The sequence below is a fragment of the Trichosurus vulpecula genome, chromosome 8 (assembly GCF_011100635.1).
Source record: "Trichosurus vulpecula isolate mTriVul1 chromosome 8, mTriVul1.pri, whole genome shotgun sequence".
NCBI classification, from domain to species: Eukaryota; Metazoa; Chordata; class Mammalia; order Diprotodontia; family Phalangeridae; genus Trichosurus; species Trichosurus vulpecula.
This window is the reverse complement of record NC_050580.1, coordinates 229,326,907-229,349,170: the sequence shown is the minus strand read 5'-3', so window position 1 is coordinate 229,349,170 and position 22,264 is coordinate 229,326,907. Positions and strand designations below refer to the sequence as shown.

General features: G+C 36.4%; 1 protein-coding gene across 1 annotated transcript in view; it reads left to right on the top strand.

Annotated features, from left to right (window-relative positions):
- Positions 1–22,264, top strand: part of LOC118829872 (protein cornichon homolog 1) — a 43,260-nt gene that overhangs the window by 18,897 nt on the left and 2,099 nt on the right. The window contains exons 2-4 of the mRNA XM_036736716.1: positions 5,447–5,515; positions 10,510–10,622; positions 11,185–11,328. Coding sequence (XP_036592611.1) covers positions 5,447–5,515; positions 10,510–10,622; positions 11,185–11,328 — 326 coding nt within the window. The remainder of the gene's footprint in view (positions 1–5,446; positions 5,516–10,509; positions 10,623–11,184; positions 11,329–22,264) is intronic.

Genomic DNA, 22,264 nt, shown 5'->3' with positions numbered 1-22,264 from the left:
ATTTTGCAAAATTATAAATAACACTCAAAGGCTTGAAAGAAGAGATAAGAAAAGATATTCCTGCCATATCTCTTTGAAGAAACAGGAGGTTCACAAGTGTACATCGCACATTTTTTCAGACTTACTGTATCGATGACTTACGTTGACTTTTTTTTCTCTTTTTTGTTTTTATAAACTGGGTCTTTGGGAGAGGGAGGGGGAAAGGTACTGGACAAAATGAGGTGATATAAAAAAAAAAGGCATCAATAAAAACTTATTTCTAAAAAAAGGAAATTCAGACTCTAGGTTTTGAAGAACCCATATTCCCCACCTGAGTATTCTGATGCCCCTCATTTTACCAAGTCGCCCACAAATTTGTCTCTTTCAAGTGGAACCAAGAATAGGTTACAGCCCCAAAAGATATAAAGTAGGCTGTATAGTAGTCCCTCCTCCCTGGAATTTATGACTCTGTGGGACCCATGCTTTTTCTGTAAAGGGCCTGTGAGTCTTGAGGGATAAATTGTAAGATCTAATTCTACAGTGATTACTTGGTGTTAGTCATGATCAGGCCAAATGGTATAGAGCCGGGACAGGAGCTGAATGATTAAAGGTGAAAGATCTCATTTTTGTAATCAGAGCCAATGAAGGAATTTTGTTCTTCCCACCACATTAAGTTGTTTGTGGAGTCTGTCAGTACCCATCAGGAGTCACATGCTCTCCACAGATGCCATTATTAGCATGGCAGAGGCTGGGAAAGTAGTACCATTGCCAATCTAGACAGGAGTACCATGGTGCTATGTTGTTTTGGGCACAGGAACATAAGAGCTCCTTAAGAAAGGACAAAGTTGCTATTTTTGCCTATTAAGTTCCAAATCCCTTTTAGAGTGCCCATGTTCCTTAACTGGTAAATTTTCTTTTTCCCCATCTCAGAGTGAGGTTTGCCTTTTCTAGGTAATAGCTTGCCCCTGACTATTGGAGTCAGATGTTCAGAAGTCTTGTCTGTGACAGATCAGTGCCACCTTAGGAAGGAGGAAGCAGAAGGCCTGTCTTGTGCAAGGTTTCTTAGATCCAGCATCCAGGAAGACTTAATTAATCTATAAGGACTGGCAGCTTCTTGACATAGTTCTGGTTGACTCTCTGGCCCTTATTCAGTCTCTGGCACAGAATCACCTAGGCTGTGCCCTAAAGAGGGGTCAGGAAATGGATTGGGTCCTGTGCAATTGGCATGTCTTATTTCTCCTTAAATAACTAAGACATCTCTTTCCCAGAAAGAGCTTGGGCAACTACCATAGGGAAAAATGTCCTGGATGGTAGGATGGAAAGCATTGAGATTATACCTCAAGTCAAAGTATGAATCTTCATTCTGGGACAGGCTTCATGTAAGAGGGTAATGTCCTCTGGGCTGCTTTATTACAGATTATCCCCCACCTGTAATGTAGAGCATTGATTGTACCAGAAGTGTCATCTGTACTGTGACGCTGTATAGTCCTTCTACTTGTCACAGATTTATATCAGGACATTAATTGGAGACTGTCCAAAACATCACCTCTCACATGACAGATTTGATTCTTTGTTACTTTTTATATTGTCACCTTGCTACTTTACATCTCCTGGGGACCATTATGCTAATTGCTCTTTTCTCCTCCTGTTTTTCTGGTGTGGTTTTTTTTTTTTTTTTTGCTTTTATCTGTACTAAATTTCTCTTACAATTGCTGCTTCTCCTAGGCTTATTGAATCCTTGAAGTCATCCTTTAGTATATTGCCACCAAGGGGGGGGAAGTATGGTAGGAACAGTATTCTTAAAGCCCTGTGGTTTCAGCTTATTTCTCTAAAGAGTTCTCTACATAGTTGGGGCTAGTTTTTCCCTAAAAGGTAGGAAAGCTGCCCTTTGGGGTTTGATTTGGCCAGTGGGCTAAGGTTTATGCTGTTGACATGCCTTCACTGTCACCTAGGTTATTTTAAAAAAGCCAGACCTTGAGAAGTCAGTGCCTTTCAGATTTGAGTGGTGTTCCTCTGTTATATGAATCAGCTCAGCCTTCTGATAAGACTTGTTTTCATCCAGAGAAAGGCGGGGAATGAGGGAAGTTTGCTTCTACCTCATCCAGCACTGTTTCTTTTTGCCAACTGTCCTTTTCATGTAACTTTGTTAACTCCTAGATGATCTACTAATGGCTTACTTCATTCCATTCCTGAGCCCGAATCACCAAACCAGCCAGAGTTAGGTCTAGCCCGCCAGAATTGTCCAGAACTTGCTGTCCACCCACATAGCGTTTGATAACCTATTATCTCCTCTAGGCCAACATGAGTGTAGAACTTAACAACTTTGTTTTCAAGTATTGTATTTCTAGAATGCAGAGTGGCCAGCTGGCTAATGTTCACAAGTAATGAGTTAATTTTGTTATTCCATTTACAACTCTATTCTATTGTCAGCTCCATGAAAAAGGAGGTTGATAACAATCCTGATCACATCAGATAAACATAGGATCATAAATTTAGAGCTAAAAGTGATTGTAGAGATTATAGACCAGTGTTCTCATTTTACATATGAGGCTTACCAGGGAAAGAGTTGTGATTTGCTTAAAGTCAAACATGTAACATGTGGCATGGTCAGGATTTAAACCAGGAAGTTGTGGTAAGTCTCTAGAAAGCCTGCCTTGGCATCAAGAAGACCTAGTTTCAAGCCCTTGTTCCAACAAATTCTAGCTTTGTGACTAAAGGCAAATCACTTAACCTCTCAGTGTCCCAAGCACCTCTTAGATTTTACGTTGTATGATGATTTGGATGCTCTCAGAGAAACATGGAAAGATTTACATGAACTGATATGAAGTTAAATGAGCAGAACCAGGAGAACGCTGTACTCCCTAACAGCAGTATTGTATGATGATCTACTATGAATAACTTAGCTATTTTCAGGAACACAGTGATCTAAGACAGTTCTTTAGGACTGAACTTGTAGAACTTTAATGTAGAACAAAGACACTTTTTTTATTTTTCTTGGGGGGGGTGTGTGTGTGTATGGTGTGCTTTTATTCACAGAATTACTTACGTGGAGATGTGTTTTGCATGACTTACACATGTATAACCTATGTCAAAATGCTTGCCTTCTCAATGGGGGAGAGGGGGGAGGAAGAAAATTTGAAACTCAGAATTAGAAAAAAAAAGAATGTTAAAATTGTTATTACATGTAATTGGAAAAAATAAAATATTAAAAAAGATTTTTAAAAAAAAATTTACATTGTAGAGGAGGTTCCAGTTTCTTTTTTGGACTTGTACCAGTGAATTCATAGGTCCAGTTCCATTGCCACGAAGATGATGCAGCTATGATAAGTGGTGTCTTGCCATATGGAGGAGAAGAGGGTAGGTAATAATTAGAAACATAGAGGAAAACCCCCAGAGTGTTAGGTGGGAACCCTGTGAAGGAAGTAATGGGAGGATATAAATAAACAAGAAATACTTGGGATGAGGAGACCTGTGGATGGAGTTGTGATCTAGGTTGGAGGGAGTATTACGACATTGAAATTACAGCATTCAAGTTATAAAAAGGTGACATCTGAGTTAATTTATTTGTTCTTTAATTGGTTTGTTTGTTGTGTCAATACATATAGTTGTTAACGGTAATCATATTGTTCATGAAGCTAGTTACTGTAGTCCTATATGGATCAGTTTACTTCACTATGTTCCATGGCCAGAATCTGAACAATAAAACTACGTTTGTCTGTCTAATAATGTATGTTTTTGGTTACGAGTGGGACCAGGTAAAGGTACAGATCGTTTGATGTTGAGCTAATTAATGTTAGTCAGTAAACATTTAGCCCCTACTATGATTTCATCTTCATTTCTGTCCTATTTTGAAACAGATGTAACTTGCAATGAAACATAATTAGTATATGTAACCAAAAATGTAAATAAACCTCCACTTGATCTTATATCCCCCAAGTGATTGTCCTATATCTGTCCTTCCTTTGTCTGCCATGTTCCTTGATAAAGACACCTATACTTGATGCCTCGACTTACCTCTTTTCTCATTCTTTTCTAAACTTCTACATTTTGGTTTCAGACATCATTCAACTGAAACGATTCTCTCCAAAGTTACCAGTGATCTGTTAATTGACAAATCTAACATTTTCTTCCTCAGTCCTTATCCTCATTGATGTTTCTGCAGCATTTGACTCTGCGGATTAATTACTTTCTCCTCTTAGTTACCCTCTTCTCTTGGGTTTTCATGTAGCTGCTCTTTCTTGGTTTTCCCCATACCTTGTTTGACCATTAGTTGCCTTTGTTGGATCTTCATCAATGTCATACCTCCTAACTGTGGCTGTCCAACAGGGATCTGTTCTGAACCCTCTTCTTTTTTCCTTCTACATTCGTATTTAGTGATCATATCAACTCCCGTGAGTTTACTGTCATTTCTATACGTGTTATTCTCAGATCCCAACCCTAGCTTGCCTTCTGAGCTCCAACTGCCTGTTGGACGTTTTGAACTGGATGGTACACAGACATCTCAAAATTCAACATGCAGAACAATTCATTATTCTCTCTTTCCCCCTCACCCCTGCTCCCTGATTCTGTACTTCTCTGTTATCATAGAGGGCATCACCATTCTCCCAGTTACACAGGTAACAAATGCAACGTGTCCAGTCCATTGCTAAGGCTTGTTGTTCTTTCCTTCATAATATTTCTTGTATGTCCTCCCTACCAAAAATGCTCTTCCTTTCCTCTACTTTCTGACATCCATTGTATCCTTCAAGGCTTAAATCAAATGTCACTTTTTGCAGGAGACCTTTCCATTTCACCTTATGCAATTGAACCTCCCTGTCTAAAGTTGCCTTCCTTCTACTCTATATGTCTTATATATGCTTATTGGTTAACATGTAGTCTTCCACATTAATAGATAAATTACCTGAGAGCAGGGACAGTTTTTGTATTTTTTCCTTTCTTTGTATTTCTAGTTCTTAATACAATATGTGGCACATAATAAATGCTTGCTTGATTGAAATAAGGAACAAATTGAGATCATGAAGCAATGTCAATAACAATAATAATAAATGTCAGTATAATGCTGAAACACTGGTAATGATAACTTAAAAGAAGTCTTTATAATCTGGTAAACCTTGTCTAAGTTATTTTTAGAGGCATTATGGTGAAGAGGATAGAGTGCTGGACTTGGAGTCAGGAAGACCTGTGTTTAAATTCTGTTTCTGACATTTACTAGCTATATGAACTTGGATAAGTCACTTAATCTCCCAGTTCAGTTTCCTCATCTATAAAACCAAGAGTAGAGGGCCTCTGAGGTTCCTTTTCATCTTTAAATCTCTGATCTCAGTATAATTCAAAAATTGTACAATTAAGTTGTTTACCAAGTACTTATTGGTATAAAGTTGATGTATTTTAGTTACTGCCTTATTATTTGTAGTTGTAAGTAGGTTTTCACTGAAAAAAATTCCTAATTGCTTTAATTTTATTTTAGATTATAGCATTTGATGAACTGAAGACTGATTACAAGAATCCTATAGACCAGTGTAATACACTCAATCCTGTAAGTTACAATATAACAAAGTATTTCAAATTATTCTTTTGAAGTCTTTTGCTTTTATGTTGATATAATTATAAATGGCCATTATTAATCTAAGTAGTACCTGTGTGTTTTTTTTAAAACAGGTAGACTTTTGAAAATTATTTTTTTTCCTTTTATGCTTGAATATTCTGACATTAATCTGCTGGTGATCTTGTCAGCTGTCATACTAACGTTCTCCCAATCTGCTTTTTACATTGTCGGCACAAAGACAGTTGAAAAGGTCAAAAAGATTAAAAGAGTCAAAATTGCATTAAAGGTGTGTACTGCTTTTTAGTTTAATGTTTTAATGCCACCTTCATTTTGGGGGAAGGGTTAGGAACATTGTATTTATGTAAATGTTTTGTTTCATGTGTTCTCTCATGCCTGTTCAGGTTTGTAATTTCAAAATTTTTCATATTTTGTGCAAATGTTTGCTTGCTGATCAAGTGGGGAAAACTGTTACATGCTTATGCACATAATTTTTCTGTACTGTGACTGCAACAATATTTAGGTTATTTTACAACAAATTTCTTTAGTTTTTGATTTGGGGAATTCTAGAGATTTTGATTAAAATAAAGTAACCTCACTAGTAATAGTCTGTCATAATAGTCTGAGATCATGGCCTCTTGTAAGTGTGCTATCATATACAACAGAATCTGCAATGTAAAATTAACCTATTATACCTTTGAACGTCACCTTCCTCCACTTATGAATATCCTGGAATCTTACACCGTTCTCAGGGCCTATGCTTGTAACACCACAAACATCATAAATGTAATGGGAATTTCTTTTGTTATTCCTGATACATAAATCCTCTGTTGTGCTTCCTAAACAGATGTACCTTAAATGGAAGTTTGTCAGTGCTTAGGAGTACTGGATTTATTACTCCTTTAGATGTGTTAGTCTGTAGCAGGCTTGATTACATTTATTTGATTAAGAACTAAGAAGATATTTAATAGAAATGATATCTCAGAGCCATGCAAAAAAACACAGTGCATAGGCTTTCCAGGGAGGAGTACTCTAAAAAGTACTTATTACCAAGTAATTTAAGGTAAGTACTTTGTTATGAAGTTCCATTTAATTTTTAGCCACCTGCACCTTATTTATTTATTTATTCATCTATTTATTTATTTGTCCATTTATTTATTTATTTTGGGGGGAGGCAGGGCAGTTGGGGTTAAGTGACTTGCCCAAGGTCACACAGCTGGTACTCAGGTCCTCCTGACTCCAGGGCTGGTGCTCTTTTTTTTTTTTTTTTCAGTTTTACTTTATTATTTCTCTTCTGGTAATAATTTGTATTTTGTGTGTGTGTGTGTGTGTGTGTGTATACATACATACATACATACATACATATTTTGGGGGGGGAGGAGGAAGGCAGGGCAATTGGGGTTAAGTGACTTGCCTAAGGTCACACAGCTAGTGTGTCAAGTGTCTGAAGCCAGATTTGAACTCAGGTCCTCCTGACTCCAGGGTTGGTGCTCTACTCACTTCGCCACCTAGCTGCCCCTAGACACTCTTATCTTACAGTAGGCATTATTTAAATGATCAATCTTTTGACTGGATCCAACAAATAGAATTTAAAACAAGAGGTTTGGCCTGCTCACTAGAAAACGCTTAGAGTCTAGACTATGAAATTGTTAAAGTACCTCCTATCAGAAAAATAAGAAATTTCAATGTTTTGACAATAGCAATTTAATTCTGTAGAGTCTGTCCTTTCTTACATATGTCATCTTTTAAAAAAAATATTTACATGACACCTTCTTGCTTGATATTCAAATAGTAACATTCTGTTTAGATAGAATGTCTTATTTTTTTCCATTTTTTTAATAGGAAGAAAAATTTTCAGGTTTAAAAAAAGGATGCTTGGGACATACTAATGTTGCAGTGCGGAAGTGGAAGAAGCATTATTTTGATGCACGCACTTTATTTTGGATGGGAGATTATAGTGATTCTTGACATAATAGCTATGCATCTGACAGTTTTCCCTATTTAAAATTTGTTTTGAGAGTTACTTATGGCAAAGTATGGGGGAAGGAAATGATACCTTTTTTTTGCCTTTGTGTAATCTTTAACAAAGGACAATTTAATATGCATGTTTAAATTAGATCTATCATTTTAAATCATGTTTGCATGAAATAATTTTGAAGAGTACTAACTTTCTGTTAACTGTAGTTCCTAAAGGAATATCACAAAGACTGATTCAAAAGTACAGTTTTCCAAGACAGATCTATAAAAATACATTTTAGACTTTTATGGGGGAGAATTGGGTTTCATGCTAGAATCACAATTCCCAGTTTATATGTATTATACTTTTAACTAAATATAAGTCTTAAAACATTTGGGACAGTATTTTTATAGTGTTCTAACCCTCTAGGGTAAGAATTCTTGATCTTTTTTTCTAACTGAATCTTTAAATGGGCTTGTTATAATTCAGTTTTAACTAGTATCACTAATATGGCTTTATGAGATATATAGGTATATATTTTGAATTTGAAATAAAATTATTGTGTAGAAACACTTGTTTTATTAAAGGAGCAGTTCTATGAAAATGTTTGGCTATTCATATTTTTAGATGTCAGGTTTAAAAATATTATTTGTGTATCGTCCACAGGTGTTAACTTGAAGATATCTGTTTAATTAGTTTACGTTTATTTAAGGAGTGTGCTGTTATCTGCAGAGTAACCTTAATTGAATCAAGGAAAGAATATATTTTTATATATATATATATATATATATATATATATATATATATATATATATATATATATATATATATATATATATATATATATATACACATGTGTGTGTGTGTGTAGCAGGATAACAACCTATTAGCTGGTTTTTATTGTTAATAAAATACTTTCTGTTTTGAGTTAGAGGAATAAAGGTAAACGTTTTGAGGTCTTATAACACTGTCTTAGATGTAGTACAATCTTAAAATATTTTTATAGCTAAGAACTTTTATAAGGAGAGTTTTAATATACTCAGTCATCATTAAGCATATTAATTGCCTACTATATACTAGGGGATGAGGCTGTAAAGACAAAAAATAAAATAATCTCTGGGCTCCAGAAGTTTACCATTTATCATGGAAGATAATATATTCATATATAAGTATATTCAGAATAAAGGCTGCATAGGGAGGGAGGGCACTGACAGTTGGAACTAAGAAAGGCTTCCTATAGAAGGTAGTCCTTGAACTAAGTCTTAAAGAAGTGAGGAATTTTATAAGACAGAAATTAGAAAGGATTACCTTCCAGGCATAGGGGGCATCCAGTTTAAAAAAAAAAAAAGACAGAGGGGGGGTGGTCTGCTTGAAGAACAGTTTGTGTGAACTGTGAAGACTAATTTGGCTGGACCGTCAGAAGGTTAATTGTCTAATTGTCTGTGTGTGTATAAAAGCTAGGTCAAGCTTTGAACACCAAAGAAAGGAATTTATATTTTATACTAAAGGTGTTAGAGAACACTCAAGTTTAGAGTAGAGAAGTAGCCTAGTTAAACCCCTAAAAATTAATGTGTCTTGATCCATTTTTAAAATATTTTAATTTAAAATCATTTGTATGACTAAAAAATTTAATGAATAAAAGTACCATCATGTTTTGAGCTCATTCTAGTATTTACATAGGTCACTTATACATGCTTATATTTTCTGTACTACTTTTAAGATTTACATCATTCACATTTTCCTGATGTGCCAAGTAAAATTTTATATTAATTTGTATTAATTATTCTAATGAAATTTTATTGATGAACTTTGTCCTTGTGTGCTTCACTTTCATTAATCTGAAATTATCTGCAACTTCGCAGGTGGTACCTAAAAAATTAGCTTGTTAGCAAGACCAAAAAATGTAATTAATTTCACTGTGTTGATATAATTTCCCTCCTACATTGCAGAAAGCTTGTTTGCATTTGTTCATATTGACATCTTTAACATTGTGCAGAAATTGTTGGCTGATCATTGCATAGAAAATACAATTTTGTGGTGGTTTTGTGGTTTGTAAACTTAGCATTTTAAAATTTTAATTAAAAGCTTAAAAATTCTAACATGCAAACTATTCAGGGAAGCTTTGGTTTTGTGAAATATCTTCTTTCATGTTGCATGTGGTCAAATATCTCATTTTTCTATTTTATGTCATGTATAGTTATGGAAAATAAAGTATATATTAATTGGTTTTTAAGTAATGTAAAAATCTAAAAATTTTGGGTGGTCACTTTTACTACCATCTCATTAGAATTATGAGTCCCTTCCCCCACCCCTGAACATCATTATATTGTAATAGAGGTACAATGTAGAGTTGTGGACAGAAGGCTAGCCTTGAAGCCAAGAAACTCTGGGGTCAGCTCTGGTCTCTGACACATGCTGGCCCTGTGATCCTGGACAAGTCCCTTAACGTCTCAGTGCTCTAGACAGTTCTCCAATCAACATTGGTAGAAAGGGTTTCCTCAAACCCAAGAGTTCCATGTACCAATGAACTTGTCCTCTCCGTACTGAATAATTATATACATTGTGTGTGAGGAGAGGCAGCATAATGTAATGGATAGAGAACTGTCCTAGTCAGGAAGGCCTGGGTCCATCCAAGTCTTTGTACTTTTCTAGGATTGTAAGTGGCAGAGAAGGGGCTGATCAGCATTGGGAGAGGAAGTTCCTCTCCAGGTGCTCCCTGAGCAAATGAAGTCACATGCCAAACAACTTGTAACAGCTGAAATCTGAGTGCCTTGTGAGTTGTGAAATGTCTAGGTGTCTTCCTCAGAGTAGTGCAGGCTGTCTTCAGTCTGTGTACATAGAAAGCCTGCTGTTGGTGGAAAGGTCTATAGATATAAAATCCTGAATTAGCCCCCTTCATTCTTGATTCTGAAAAATAGCTCTTAATTGAATGAACTTTGTTTCTCACCTTATTCATAATTAATTTTGTTTAATGTTAACATTAACCTTCCAGCTAGGCTGCTTTGATAACAGATTATTATTTTTCCTCCAGCTTGTACTTCCAGAATATCTCATCCACGCTTTCTTCTGTGTCATGTTTCTCTGTGCAGCAGAGTGGCTTACACTGGGTCTCAATATGCCACTCTTGGCATATCATATTTGGAGGTAATATTTAGATAAACTTCTAATATTCCTTTTTCATTTATAATTACATGAGCCCAAATTTAAAACATAAATTAATGCTCATTTTAATAATTAAGCAGGTGGGCATATAACTTTACGCATACTTTGTAGCATTTAAAACTGAAAATGGTTTTTTTAGAAACTGATGACAAAAGGATAGCTACCTGGCCACTCAATATTTTATTGCGATAATCAGAACTGAGATATGCAAGAGCAGTTCTAATTAGTATAATTTTTCATAGCTTTATCTGGACACATTAAAATGATATTGCTGTCTCCAGTTAATTATTCACCTTTTTATTGGATTTCTGAAAGCATTTGGCACTAAAGATGATTTGCTCAACCCTTTACGTGGTTTACATTGACTATGTTTTAGGGTTCAGTTTTGTTACTGAAATTGTTATGGATTTTTCATTATTTAATTGTGATGTGGAATTAGAAGCATGTGATTTCCTGCCTCATCTTTCTTGATTTTGAGAGGAAGAAAACCCCCATATAAAGGTTTACCTTCTTTTCTGAGTGGCTAATAATATATTCATTCCAGGTATATGAGTAGACCAGTGATGAGTGGACCAGGACTCTATGATCCCACAACCATCATGAATGCAGATATTCTAGCGTACTGTCAGAAAGAAGGATGGTGCAAATTAGCCTTTTACCTCCTATCATTTTTTTACTACTTGTATGGGTAAGTTGGAAAAATAGAATGGGAAATGAGTAGCCAAGTCATTAAGCTTACCACTTTAACTTTTAGCACATAAATATAACCAAGAGTGCCTGAATCACAATGTGTAATGGGCATGAACATAAAAACCATGTATGTGTACATGTGTGTATGTGTATGTACATAAATATATACACACATATAATACCTGGGAGGTGAACTAGCTTGAAATTAGAAAAGATATTGGGTAACTCTGAAAGATACCTTGATTTTTCACATGTATTAGTTTAGTCCATGGAGGATGACCCTTGCTTTCCACGGCTAATTGATGGTAATGAAAGGGTGTTGTTGGGTGTTAGAGGGAAAAAAATGTTTGACTCCTGTATAACCCTGCAGAGACTGAGAGTAGTCTTACGTCCCTAACGATCATTATCTATAAGGTTTGTGTGCTGTTTTCTTCATACTGATTTATACTGTGAAAGAAAAAATTGTCACGTTTTGCAAGTTTGAGAAGTTGTTGGCTTCTCCTGCCTTTTTCACCCTTATTTACATTAGACATATAGATTTATATTTTCTTTCCATTAGAGCAAGGATTCTTAACCTTTTTTGTATTGGGGACCCCTTTGCAAGTCTGATACAGCCTGTGGATTCCTCAAATATGTTTTTAAATGAATAAAATAAAAATACATACATTTCTCTTTTTTTAAGCAACTCTCCAAATGTATTTATGATCTCTTTGACACTGTAAATCACCTTCCTCTCCTTGCTACCCTTCCCTTCTTGAGATAGTTGTAAAATACTTTGTACAGTGCTTGGTACATACTTGGTTGGTTGTTGTCCTTCTCTAAAGAGGACCAAAATGACTTTACTATGGTGGGGTCAAGGAACTTGACATAATAGACACTTAAATGCTTATTTCTTTTTTTTCATGATGTGCTTCCCACTTTTCATAATATTGCACTCTTCTGGTTTTTCTTCTGACTGCTCTTTCCCTGTCCCTTTTGCTGGATCTTTATCCATTTCATGCCCACTATCTGTGATGCCTACTGTCCATGTCTATCCTGGGCCATCTTTCCTTCTTCATCTGTGCTCCTTCACTTAGTGATTACATCAGTTCCCATCAATTCAACTACCATTTTTGTGCAGATGATTCTTAGATCTATTTGTTGAACCCTAAACTCTCTTCTGTCCTCCAGCCTCACATCTAGAACTGCCTCTTGGGCAACTAGAACTGGATGTCCTGTAGACATCTTAAATTCAACATGTCCAAAACCAAGCTCATTACTTTCCCCCCAAACTCTTCCCTCTTCTTCTTTTTATTTGTTTATCTTTAACCTTTTAAAATTTTGAGTTCCAAATTCTCTCCTTCCCTCCTATGCCTCCCCCACCCACTAAGAAGGCAGGCAATATGCTATCAATTATATGTGTGAAATCATGCAAAGCATACTTCCCTGTTAGTCATACGGCCTTCCTACCTCCCCCCAAAAAAGAGAAAATTATACTTCAGTTTACACTCCGTTCATCATTTCTCTCTCTGTTAGTGGATAAGTACTTTTTTCATCATGAGTACTTTGGATCAAGGGAAAAAAAAGTCCTCACAGTTGATCATCAATACAGCGTTGCTGTTACTTCACTTTGCATCAGTTCATGAAAGCCTCAGTAGTGCTCTGTCACAATCATATGCCGTAACTTATTGAGCTGTTTCCCCACTTGATAAGTATCAACTCGATTTCCAATTCTTTGCCACCGCGAAAAGAGCTGATATGAATATTTTTGTATCTATAGGTACTTTTTCTTGGATCTCTTTGGGATATATAACTAGTAATAGTATTGCTGGGTCAAAAGTTATGAAGTTTATCTCCTTCAGCATTTGACATTTCTGATAGATGTAAAGAAGTACCTCAGAGTTGTTTTAATTTGTTTCTCTAAATGATTTAGAACATTTTTATATGATTATAGGTAGCTTTGATTTCTTCTGAAAACTGCCTGTTCATATGCTATGACCACCTATCAGTTGGGAAATGGCTTTGATTTTTATGATTTTGACTCAGTTCTCTATGTATTTCAGAAAGGAGGCCTTTATCAGAGAAACTTACAACAAAAATATTTTTATATAACTTCATTGTCTAAGGTACCTTTTAATCAAAATGCAGGTTTCCTGATTATTTCTTTTAATTAGGTCTGTTTGTGTTTTTGCTTTGTTCTGAGATCATGATTGCTACCCCTGCCTTTTTTACTTGAGCTATTAGATTCTGCTTTAAGTCTTAATTTTAACTCTCTGTGTGTCTCTTTGTTTCAAGTGTGTCTCTTATAAATAATATATTGCAGGATCCTGGTTTCTTATCTGTTCTGTCTGCTTCCTTTTTATGAGGTCATCCCAATCCCATTCACAGTTATGATTATTTTGTATTTTCCTCTATCCCATTTTCTTCCATTTCTTTTCTCTTTTTTTTTATCTTGTTCCTTCTCAAAAGTCTTGCTTCTAACCAGTGCCTCCCTTAATCAGCCATCAATCAGCCCTCTCTTTTATCAATCCCTTCCTCCTTCATCTCTTTCTACTCCTGTTTCCCTATTGCATAAAATAGGTTTCTGTACCCAATTGATAGAGAGAGAGTGCCTGTGTGTGCATGTATGTATCTTTCTCTCTTTGAACCAGTTCTAATGAGAATGAGGTTCAAGGGTTGCCTACCACCCATCTTTTTCCTCCATCGTAAAAGCTCTTCCTTGTGTACCTCTTTTAAAATGTGAGAAAATTTTCCCCTTTCTAGTTCGTTTAAAATCATCCCCAACATAATAGACTGTATCTATATAAACTACTTTTAACTACCTTAATAATGATAAAGTTCTAAGGAGTTACATGAGCCATCTTCCCATATGGGAATAAAAACAATTTAACTTTATTGAGTCCCTTATAATTTCTCTGTCATGTTCACTTTTTTGTGCTTCTTTTAAGTCTTGTGTTTGAATGTCATATTTTCTATTCATCTCTGGTCTTTTCATCAGGAATGCTTGAAAGTCCTCTATTTTTATTAAATATCCATTTTTCTCCCTGTAGGATTACACTCAGTTTTGCTGAGTAGGTTAGCTCCTTTGCCTTCCTGGAATATCATATTCTAAGCCCTCTGCTCCTTTAATGTAGAAGCCACTAAATCTTCTATGACCCTCCATGATATTTGAATTGTTTCTTTCTGGCTGCTTGCAATATTTTCTCCTTGACTTGGGAACTCTGCAGTTTAGCTATAATATTCCTGGAAGTTTTCACTTTGGTACCCTCTTTCAGGAGGTGATCAGTGGAGTCTTTCAATTTCCATTTTACCCTCTGGATATAAGATATCAGGGCAATTTTCCATTACAGTCTCTTGAACTATGATGTCTAAGCTCTTTTTTTAATCATCTGGTAGTCCAGTAATTCTTTTTTTTTTTAATTTTTTTTTTATTTTTAGTTTACAACACACGGTTCTACATAATTTTGAGATCCAGATTTTCTCCCCTCCCTCCCCCTCTCTCCCCAAGACGGCATGGAATGTCATATAACTACCATGTATAACTTCGCATTGAATTAATTTATACACTAGTCAAGTTGTGGAGAAGAATTATGACCAATGGGGTGAATCATGAGAAAGAAGAGACAGAACCAAAAAAAAAAAAACCCAAAAACAAAATAGAAGAAAAAAGGCGAGCATGAAGTGTGCCTCAATCTGCATTCAAACTTCACAGTTCTTTCTCTGGATGGAGATAGCATTCTCCATCGTGAGTCCCCTGGAGTTGTCCTTGCACCTTACGTTTCTGAGAAGAGCGAAGTATGTCAGGGTTGGTCCTCACAGAATCCATATATCTGTGGTTGTGTACAATGTTCTCCTGGCTCTGCTCCGCTCACCCAGCATTATATCGTGGAGGTTTTTCCAGATTGTTACGAAGTCCATATCTTCCCCATTTCTTATGGCACAATAGTATTCCATTACCTTCATATACCACAGCTTGTTCAGCCATTCCCCGATTGATGGGCATCCCTTTGATTTCCATTTCTTGGCTACCACAAAAAGAGCCGCTATAAATATCCTTGTACATATGGGTCCTTTCCCGCTTGTGTGATTTCTTTGGGATACAACCCTAGAAGTGGTATTGCTGGGTCAAAGGGTATGAACATTTTTATAGCCCTTTGGGCATAGTTCCAAATTGCTCTCCAAAATGGCTGGATCAGCTCACAACTCCACCAGCAATGTAACAGTGTTCCAATTTTCCCACATCCTCTCCAGCATTTGTCATCCTCCTGTTTTGTTATTTTAGCCAATCTGACAGGAGAGATGTGGTATCTGAGAGTTGTTTTGATTTGCATTTCTCTAATCAGTAGTGATCCAGAGCATTTTTTCATATGCCTATAGATAGCTTTAATTTCTTCCTCTGAAAACTGCCTGTTCATATCCTTTGACCATTTCTCAATTGGGGAGTGGCTTGTATTCCTATATATTTGGCTCAGTTCCCTGTATATTTTAGAAATGAGGCCTTTACCAGAGAGACTAGTTGCAAAGATTTTCTCCCAATTTTCTGCTTCCCTCCTAATTCTTGTTGCATTGGCTTTTTTTGTACAAAAACCTTTCAATTTAACATAATCAAAATTATCCATTTTGCATTTTGTAATGCTCTCTGTTTCTTGTTGGGTCAAGAATTCTTTACTTTTCTATAAATCTGATAAGTAAACTATTCCTTGCTTTAGTCCAGTAATTCTTAAACAATCTCTCCTGGTCTATTTTCTAGGTTAATTGTTTTTCCAATGAAATGTTTCACATTTTCTTCTATTTTTTCATTCTTTCGACTTTGTTCTATTATTTTTTGATGTCTTCTGGAGTCATTAGCTTCCAGTTGCCTAGTTCTGATTTTTAAGGAATTATTTTCTTTATTGTGTTTTTGTATCTCTTTTTCCATTTGGCCAATTCTGTTTTTTAAAAAAGAGTTCTTTTCTCCGAAAAATTTTTGTGCCTCTTTTACCATTGGGCCACTTCTAGTTTTTAAGGCGTTATTTTCTTCAGGTTTTTTTTGGGGGGGGGGGCGCCTCTTCTACCAAGCTGTTAATAATCTTTTCATAACTTTCTTTCATCACTCTCATTTTTTCCCCTAATTTTCCCTCTACCATTCTTACCTATTTCTTTAATTCCTTCAGGAATTCTTATTGGGCTTAATGTTCAATTAGCATTTTCCTTTGAGGCTTTCCTTGTAGCTGTCCTTATGTTGTTGTCGTCTTCTGATTTTATTTCTTCTCTGCCAATATAGTAGCTTTTTAAGGTCAAGTTCAGTTTTTAGTGTTTGCTCATTTTTCTAGCCTGTTTCTTGACTTTGAACTATTTGGGTTTTTATTAATGTTTTTTTGTTTGCTTAATATTTTGGTTTTCAACATTGATTTCCAGAAGATTTTGAGTTACAAATTTTCTCCCCATTTCTACCCTCCCCCCCCCACTCCAAGATGGCATATATTCTGATTGCCCCATTCCCCAGTCAGCCCTCCCTTCTGTCACCCTACTATCCCCTTTCTCCTTACTTTCTTGTAGGGCAGGATAGATTCTCTGCCCCATTCCTTATATATCTTATTTCTCAGTTGCATGCAAAAACAACTTTTTCTTTTGAGCATCTGACTTTAAAACTTTGAGGTCCAAATTCTCTTCCCTCTTCCTTTCCCACCCACCCTCCCAAAGAAAGCAAGCAATTCAACATAGGTCACATATGTATCATTATGTAAAACACTTCCACAATACTCACATTGTGAAAGACTAGCTACATTTCCCTCCATCCTATCCTGTCCCATTTTATTCAGTTTTCTCCTTGACCCTGTCCCTTTTCAAAAGTGTTTGCTTTTGATTACTTCTTTCCCATCTTCCCTCCCTTCTATCATCCCCCCTTTCTTATCCCCTTCCCCCACTTTCCTGTGGGGTAAGATACCCAATTGACTTTGTATGTTATTCCCTCCTCAAGTCAGATCCCATGAGAGCAAGATTCACTCATTCACCTCACTTGTCCCCTCTTCCCTTCCAACAGAATTGCTTTTTCTTGCCACTTTTATGTGAGATAATTTACCCCATTCTATCTCTCCTTTCTCCCTCTCTCAATATATTCCTCTCTCATCCCTTTATTTTATTTATTTTTTTAGATACCATCCCTTCATATTCAACTCACCCTGTGTCTGCTGACTATATATATGTATATTCCCTTCAGCTACCCTAATACTAAGAAAGGTCTCATGAATTACACACATCATCTTTCCATGTAGGAATGTAAACAAAACAGTTCCACTTTAGTAAGTTCCTTATCATTTCTCTTTCTTGTTTAACTTTTCGTGCTTCTCTTGATTCTTGTGTTTGAAAGTCAAATTTTCTATTCAGCTCTGGTCTTTTCACTGAGAAAGCTTGAAAGTCCTCCATTTTATTGAAAATCCATATTTTACTTGGAGCATTGTACTCAGTTTTGCTGGGTAGGTGGTTCTTGGTTTAATCCTAACTCCTTTGACCTCTGGAATATCATATTCCAAACCCTTTGATCCCTTAATGTAGAGCCTGCTAGATCTTGTGTTATTCTGATTGTGTTTCCACAATACTCAAATTGTTTCTTTCTGGCTGCTTGTAGTATTTTCTCCTTGACCTGGAAACTCTGGAATTTGGCGACAATATTCCTAGGAGTTTCCTTTTTGGGATCTTTCTCAGGAGGCGATTGGTGGATTCTTTCCATTTCTATTTTACCCTCTGACTCTAGAATATCAGGGCAATTTTCCTTAATAATTTTTTGAAAGAAGATGTCTAGACCCTTTTTTTGATCATGGCTTTCAGGTAGTCCAATAACTTTTTAAATTATCTCTCCTGCATCTTTTTTTCAGGTCAGTGGTTTTTCCAGTGAGATATTCACATTTTCTTCCACTTTTTCATTCCTTTGGTTGTGTTTTATAATATCTTGATTTCTCATAAAGTCGCTGGCTTCCACTTGCTCCAATCTAATTTTTAAGGTAATATTTTCTTCAGTGGTCTTTTGGACCTCCTTTTCCATTTGGGTAATTCTGCCTTTCAAGGCATTCTTCTCATTGGCTTTTTGGAGCTCTTTTGCAATTTGAATTAGTCTATTTTTTAAGTTGATATTTTCTTCAGTATTTTTTTGGGTCTCCTTTAGCAAGTAATTGACTTGTTTTTCATGATTTTCTTGCATCACTCTCATTTCTCTTCCAATTTTTCCTCTACTTCTCTTACTTGCTTTTCCAAATCCTTTTTCTGGTCTTCTGTGGCCTGAGGCCAATTCATATTTTTCTTGGAGGCTTTTGATGTAGGCTCTTTGACTTTGTTGATTTCTTCTGGCGGTATGTTTTGATCTTCTTTGTCACCAAGAAAAGATTCTGGAGTCTGAGTCCTTTTATGCTGCTTGCTTATCTTCCCAGCCAATTACTTGAGCTTTTTGTCAGGGTTTGATTGCTTTCAGAGCGAAGAGTGCTTTGTCCCATGCTTCAGGGGTTTTGCACTGCTATTTTCAGAGGTACTTCTATTCCACAGTCACTGCAAGCTCTGCCATACCAGCACTCCTCTTCCCCCAAGAACCGCCAACCAGTACCACAACCCAGATCCAAGCAAGGCAAAGCAAGAGAACCCTGCCTCTGCCAGCAAAGCAGTCCCTGCACTCCCACTCTGGTCCACCGCTTGAGTGCTCCCACCGTGTTGGCCAGGGGCTCTGGAAGCAGCTGCTGGAGCTTCCTGGTGCTACCGCCAACTGCCCCCGGGCCTGGTGCCAGACCGTGTACTTCTGTCACCCAGATCCAGAAATTTTCCCACTGACCTGCTCCATTGTCTTTGGCGTTTCTGGGTTGAGAAGTCTAGTAATACCACAGCTCATTGATTCAGGGCCCTGAGGCCTGCTCCACCCGATCTAATCCTGGCGTGGTCTGTCCTGGCACGGCCCATGTTGGGCTGTGCTCTACTCCCAGCATGGTGCAATAGTCTCTTCCCAGCAAGCATCCATCCAGGCTGTCTTGGGCAGGAGACTTGCTTCCCTCTGTTGTTTTGTGAGTTCTGTAGCTCTAGAGTTTGTTTAGAGTCCTTTTTTACAGGTGTTTGGAGGGATTTGGGAAAGAGCTTAAGCAAGTCCCTGTTTTCTAGTTGTCATCTTGGCTCCGCCCTACCTCCTTTCCATACAAGAACAGTGTATTAAACTTTGGAGGTTGTACCCCTCTTGGTCCTTGATAATCCCTGTCCTCTGCTCCCTCAGTCAAACATGAAAAATTCCTGGGCTGAGAAAGAAAAAACTACTGCCATATCAAAGCCAAGATTCCTAGTTTGTCTGTATCCTTTAAGGCCATGACAGATGTCCCTCCTTCCAGAGAATAGGATCACCCAGAACCTCTGAGCCATACATCTAAAAGTTACCATTTGTCAGGAAGCCTCCGTGGCTTGGCAAGACCTTTCTCACCATCTTTCTGTTCTGATCTAAGGTATTGATGCAACATGATGAATAACAGAAAGTCCACTAAATTTGGAGTTAGAAGGCCCTGGGTTCAAAATCCTAGCCATACTACTTGTACAATGAGCAAATCAGTTAACCTTGCTGGGCCTTAGTTTCCTTATTTATAAAATAAGGATGTTGGACTAAATGACGTCTGAGATCCTTTGCAATTCTAAGTTTAACGGGTATTTTTTGTCTGTAGTATTTATTTAAAGCCTCAATTCACACTGGGTTTTATTTAGTCTTCTTGAGAGACGAAGAAAAAATAGAATGGCTGCACAGGAAGCATATTAAGAAGCTCAGATTTGATTTGATTTTTAAATTATTTTGTTATCTTATGTTTTTACATCACCTACATTTCAGAATATATCTACTATCTCCTTTCCCCAGAGAGCCATTCACATCATTGTTTCCAGTTTTTTGCTACTACAAAAAAATGTTGCTATCAATATTTTGATTTATGAAACTTTTTGTCATTGGCCTCCTTTGCCTAGCACTGGAATCTCTAGATCCAAAGATATGCTTTTAGTCACTTTCTTAGGCGTTTACAAGTTCAGATTTTTTTTTAATTAAGATTTTTTATTTTAGTTTACAACACTCAGTTCTGCATGATTTTGAGTTCCAGGTTTTCTTCCCTCCCCCTCCATCTTCTACATATACAATACACAATAGTTACAGAATAGTTAAATTGTAAAGAAGAATTATGACTAATGGAGTGAATCATGAGGAAGAAGAAACAAAACCATAAAAACAAAAACGAGAAAAAAACAACCAAAAAAAGGAGAGCAAATAGTTTGCCTCAGTCTGCATTCAGACTCTGTAGTTCTTTCTCGGCATGTAGATAGCTCTCTTCATCATGCATCTTTTGGAATTGTCTTTGAACCTTGTATTGCTGAGAAGAGCCAACTCTATCAAAGTTAGTCATCCACAGGATCCATATATCTGTGGTTGTGTATAATGTTCTCCTAGTTATGCTCCATTCAGTCAGCATTATGTCATGTAGGTTTTTCCAGGTTATTATGAAGTCCATATCTTCCCCAGTTCTTATAGCACAATAGTATTCCATTACATTCATGTACCACAACTTGTTCAGCCATTCCCGAATTGATGGGCATCCCCTTGATTTCCAATTCTTTGCTACTACAAAAATAGCCGCTATAAATACTAGGAAAACTGTCTCCATAATTGATCATATCAACAACAAAACTAGCAGAAACCATATGATCATCTCAATAGATGCAGAAAAAGCCTTTGACAAAATACAACACCCATTCCTATTAAAAACACTAGAAAACGTAGAAATAAATGAGCTTTCCTTAAAATTATAAATAACATCTACCTAAAACCATCAATAAGCATTATTTGTAATGGGATAAGCTAGATGCATTCCCAGTAAGATCCAGGGTGAAACAAGGATGTCCATCATCACCCTTATTATCAGTTTGGTACTAGAAATATTAACTGTAGCAATAAGAGAAGAAAAAGAAATTGAAGGAATTAGAATAGGCAAAGAAGAAACTAAATTATCACTTTTTGCAGATGATATGATGATTTACTTAGAGAATCCTAGAGAATCAAGTAAAAAACTACTTGAAGTAATAAACAACTTTAGCAAAGTTGCAGGATATAAAATAAACCCACATAAATCCTTAGCATTCCTATACGTTACTAACAAAGCCCAACAGCAAGAGATAGAAAGAGAAATTCCATTTAAAGTTACTGTAGACACTATAAAATATCGGTGAGTCTGTCTGCCAAGACAGACCCAGGGCCTATACGAACATAATTATGAAACACTTTTCAAAACAGAAATAAAGTCAGATCTAAATAAATGGAAAAATATCAATTGCTCATGGTTAGGCCAAGCTGATATAGTAAAATGACAGTCTTACCTAAATTTATTTATTTATTCAGTGCCATACCAATCGAACTACCAAAAAATTATTTTACAGAGCTGGATAAAATAATAACAAAATTCATCTGGAAGAAGGTCTAGGATATCTAGGGAATTAATGAAAAGAAATGCTAGGGAAGGTGGCCCAGCCATACCAGATATTTAACTGTACTGTAAGAAGCAGTCATCAAAACTACCTGGTATTGGCTAAGAAACAGAGTCATGGATCAATGAATAGGTTAGATACACAAGATGCAGTAGTCAACAACTACAGCAATCTACTCTTTGACAAACGCAAAGAATCAGCTTCTGGGCTACAAATTCACTATTGCACAAAACTGCTGGGAAAATTAGAAAATGGTAGGGCAGAAACTGGGCCTAGACCATTATCTTACACCATATACCAAATAAGTCAAAATGGGTTCATGATTTAGGAATACAGGCTGATACTATAAGCAGTTTGTGGAAAACAAGGAATGGTTTACCTATCAGATTTATGGGAAGGAAAGAATTCATGAAAGAGATAGCATTACAAAATGCAAAATGGATAATTTTAATTATGTTAAATTGAAAAGTGTTTGTATAAAAAAGCCAATGCAACAA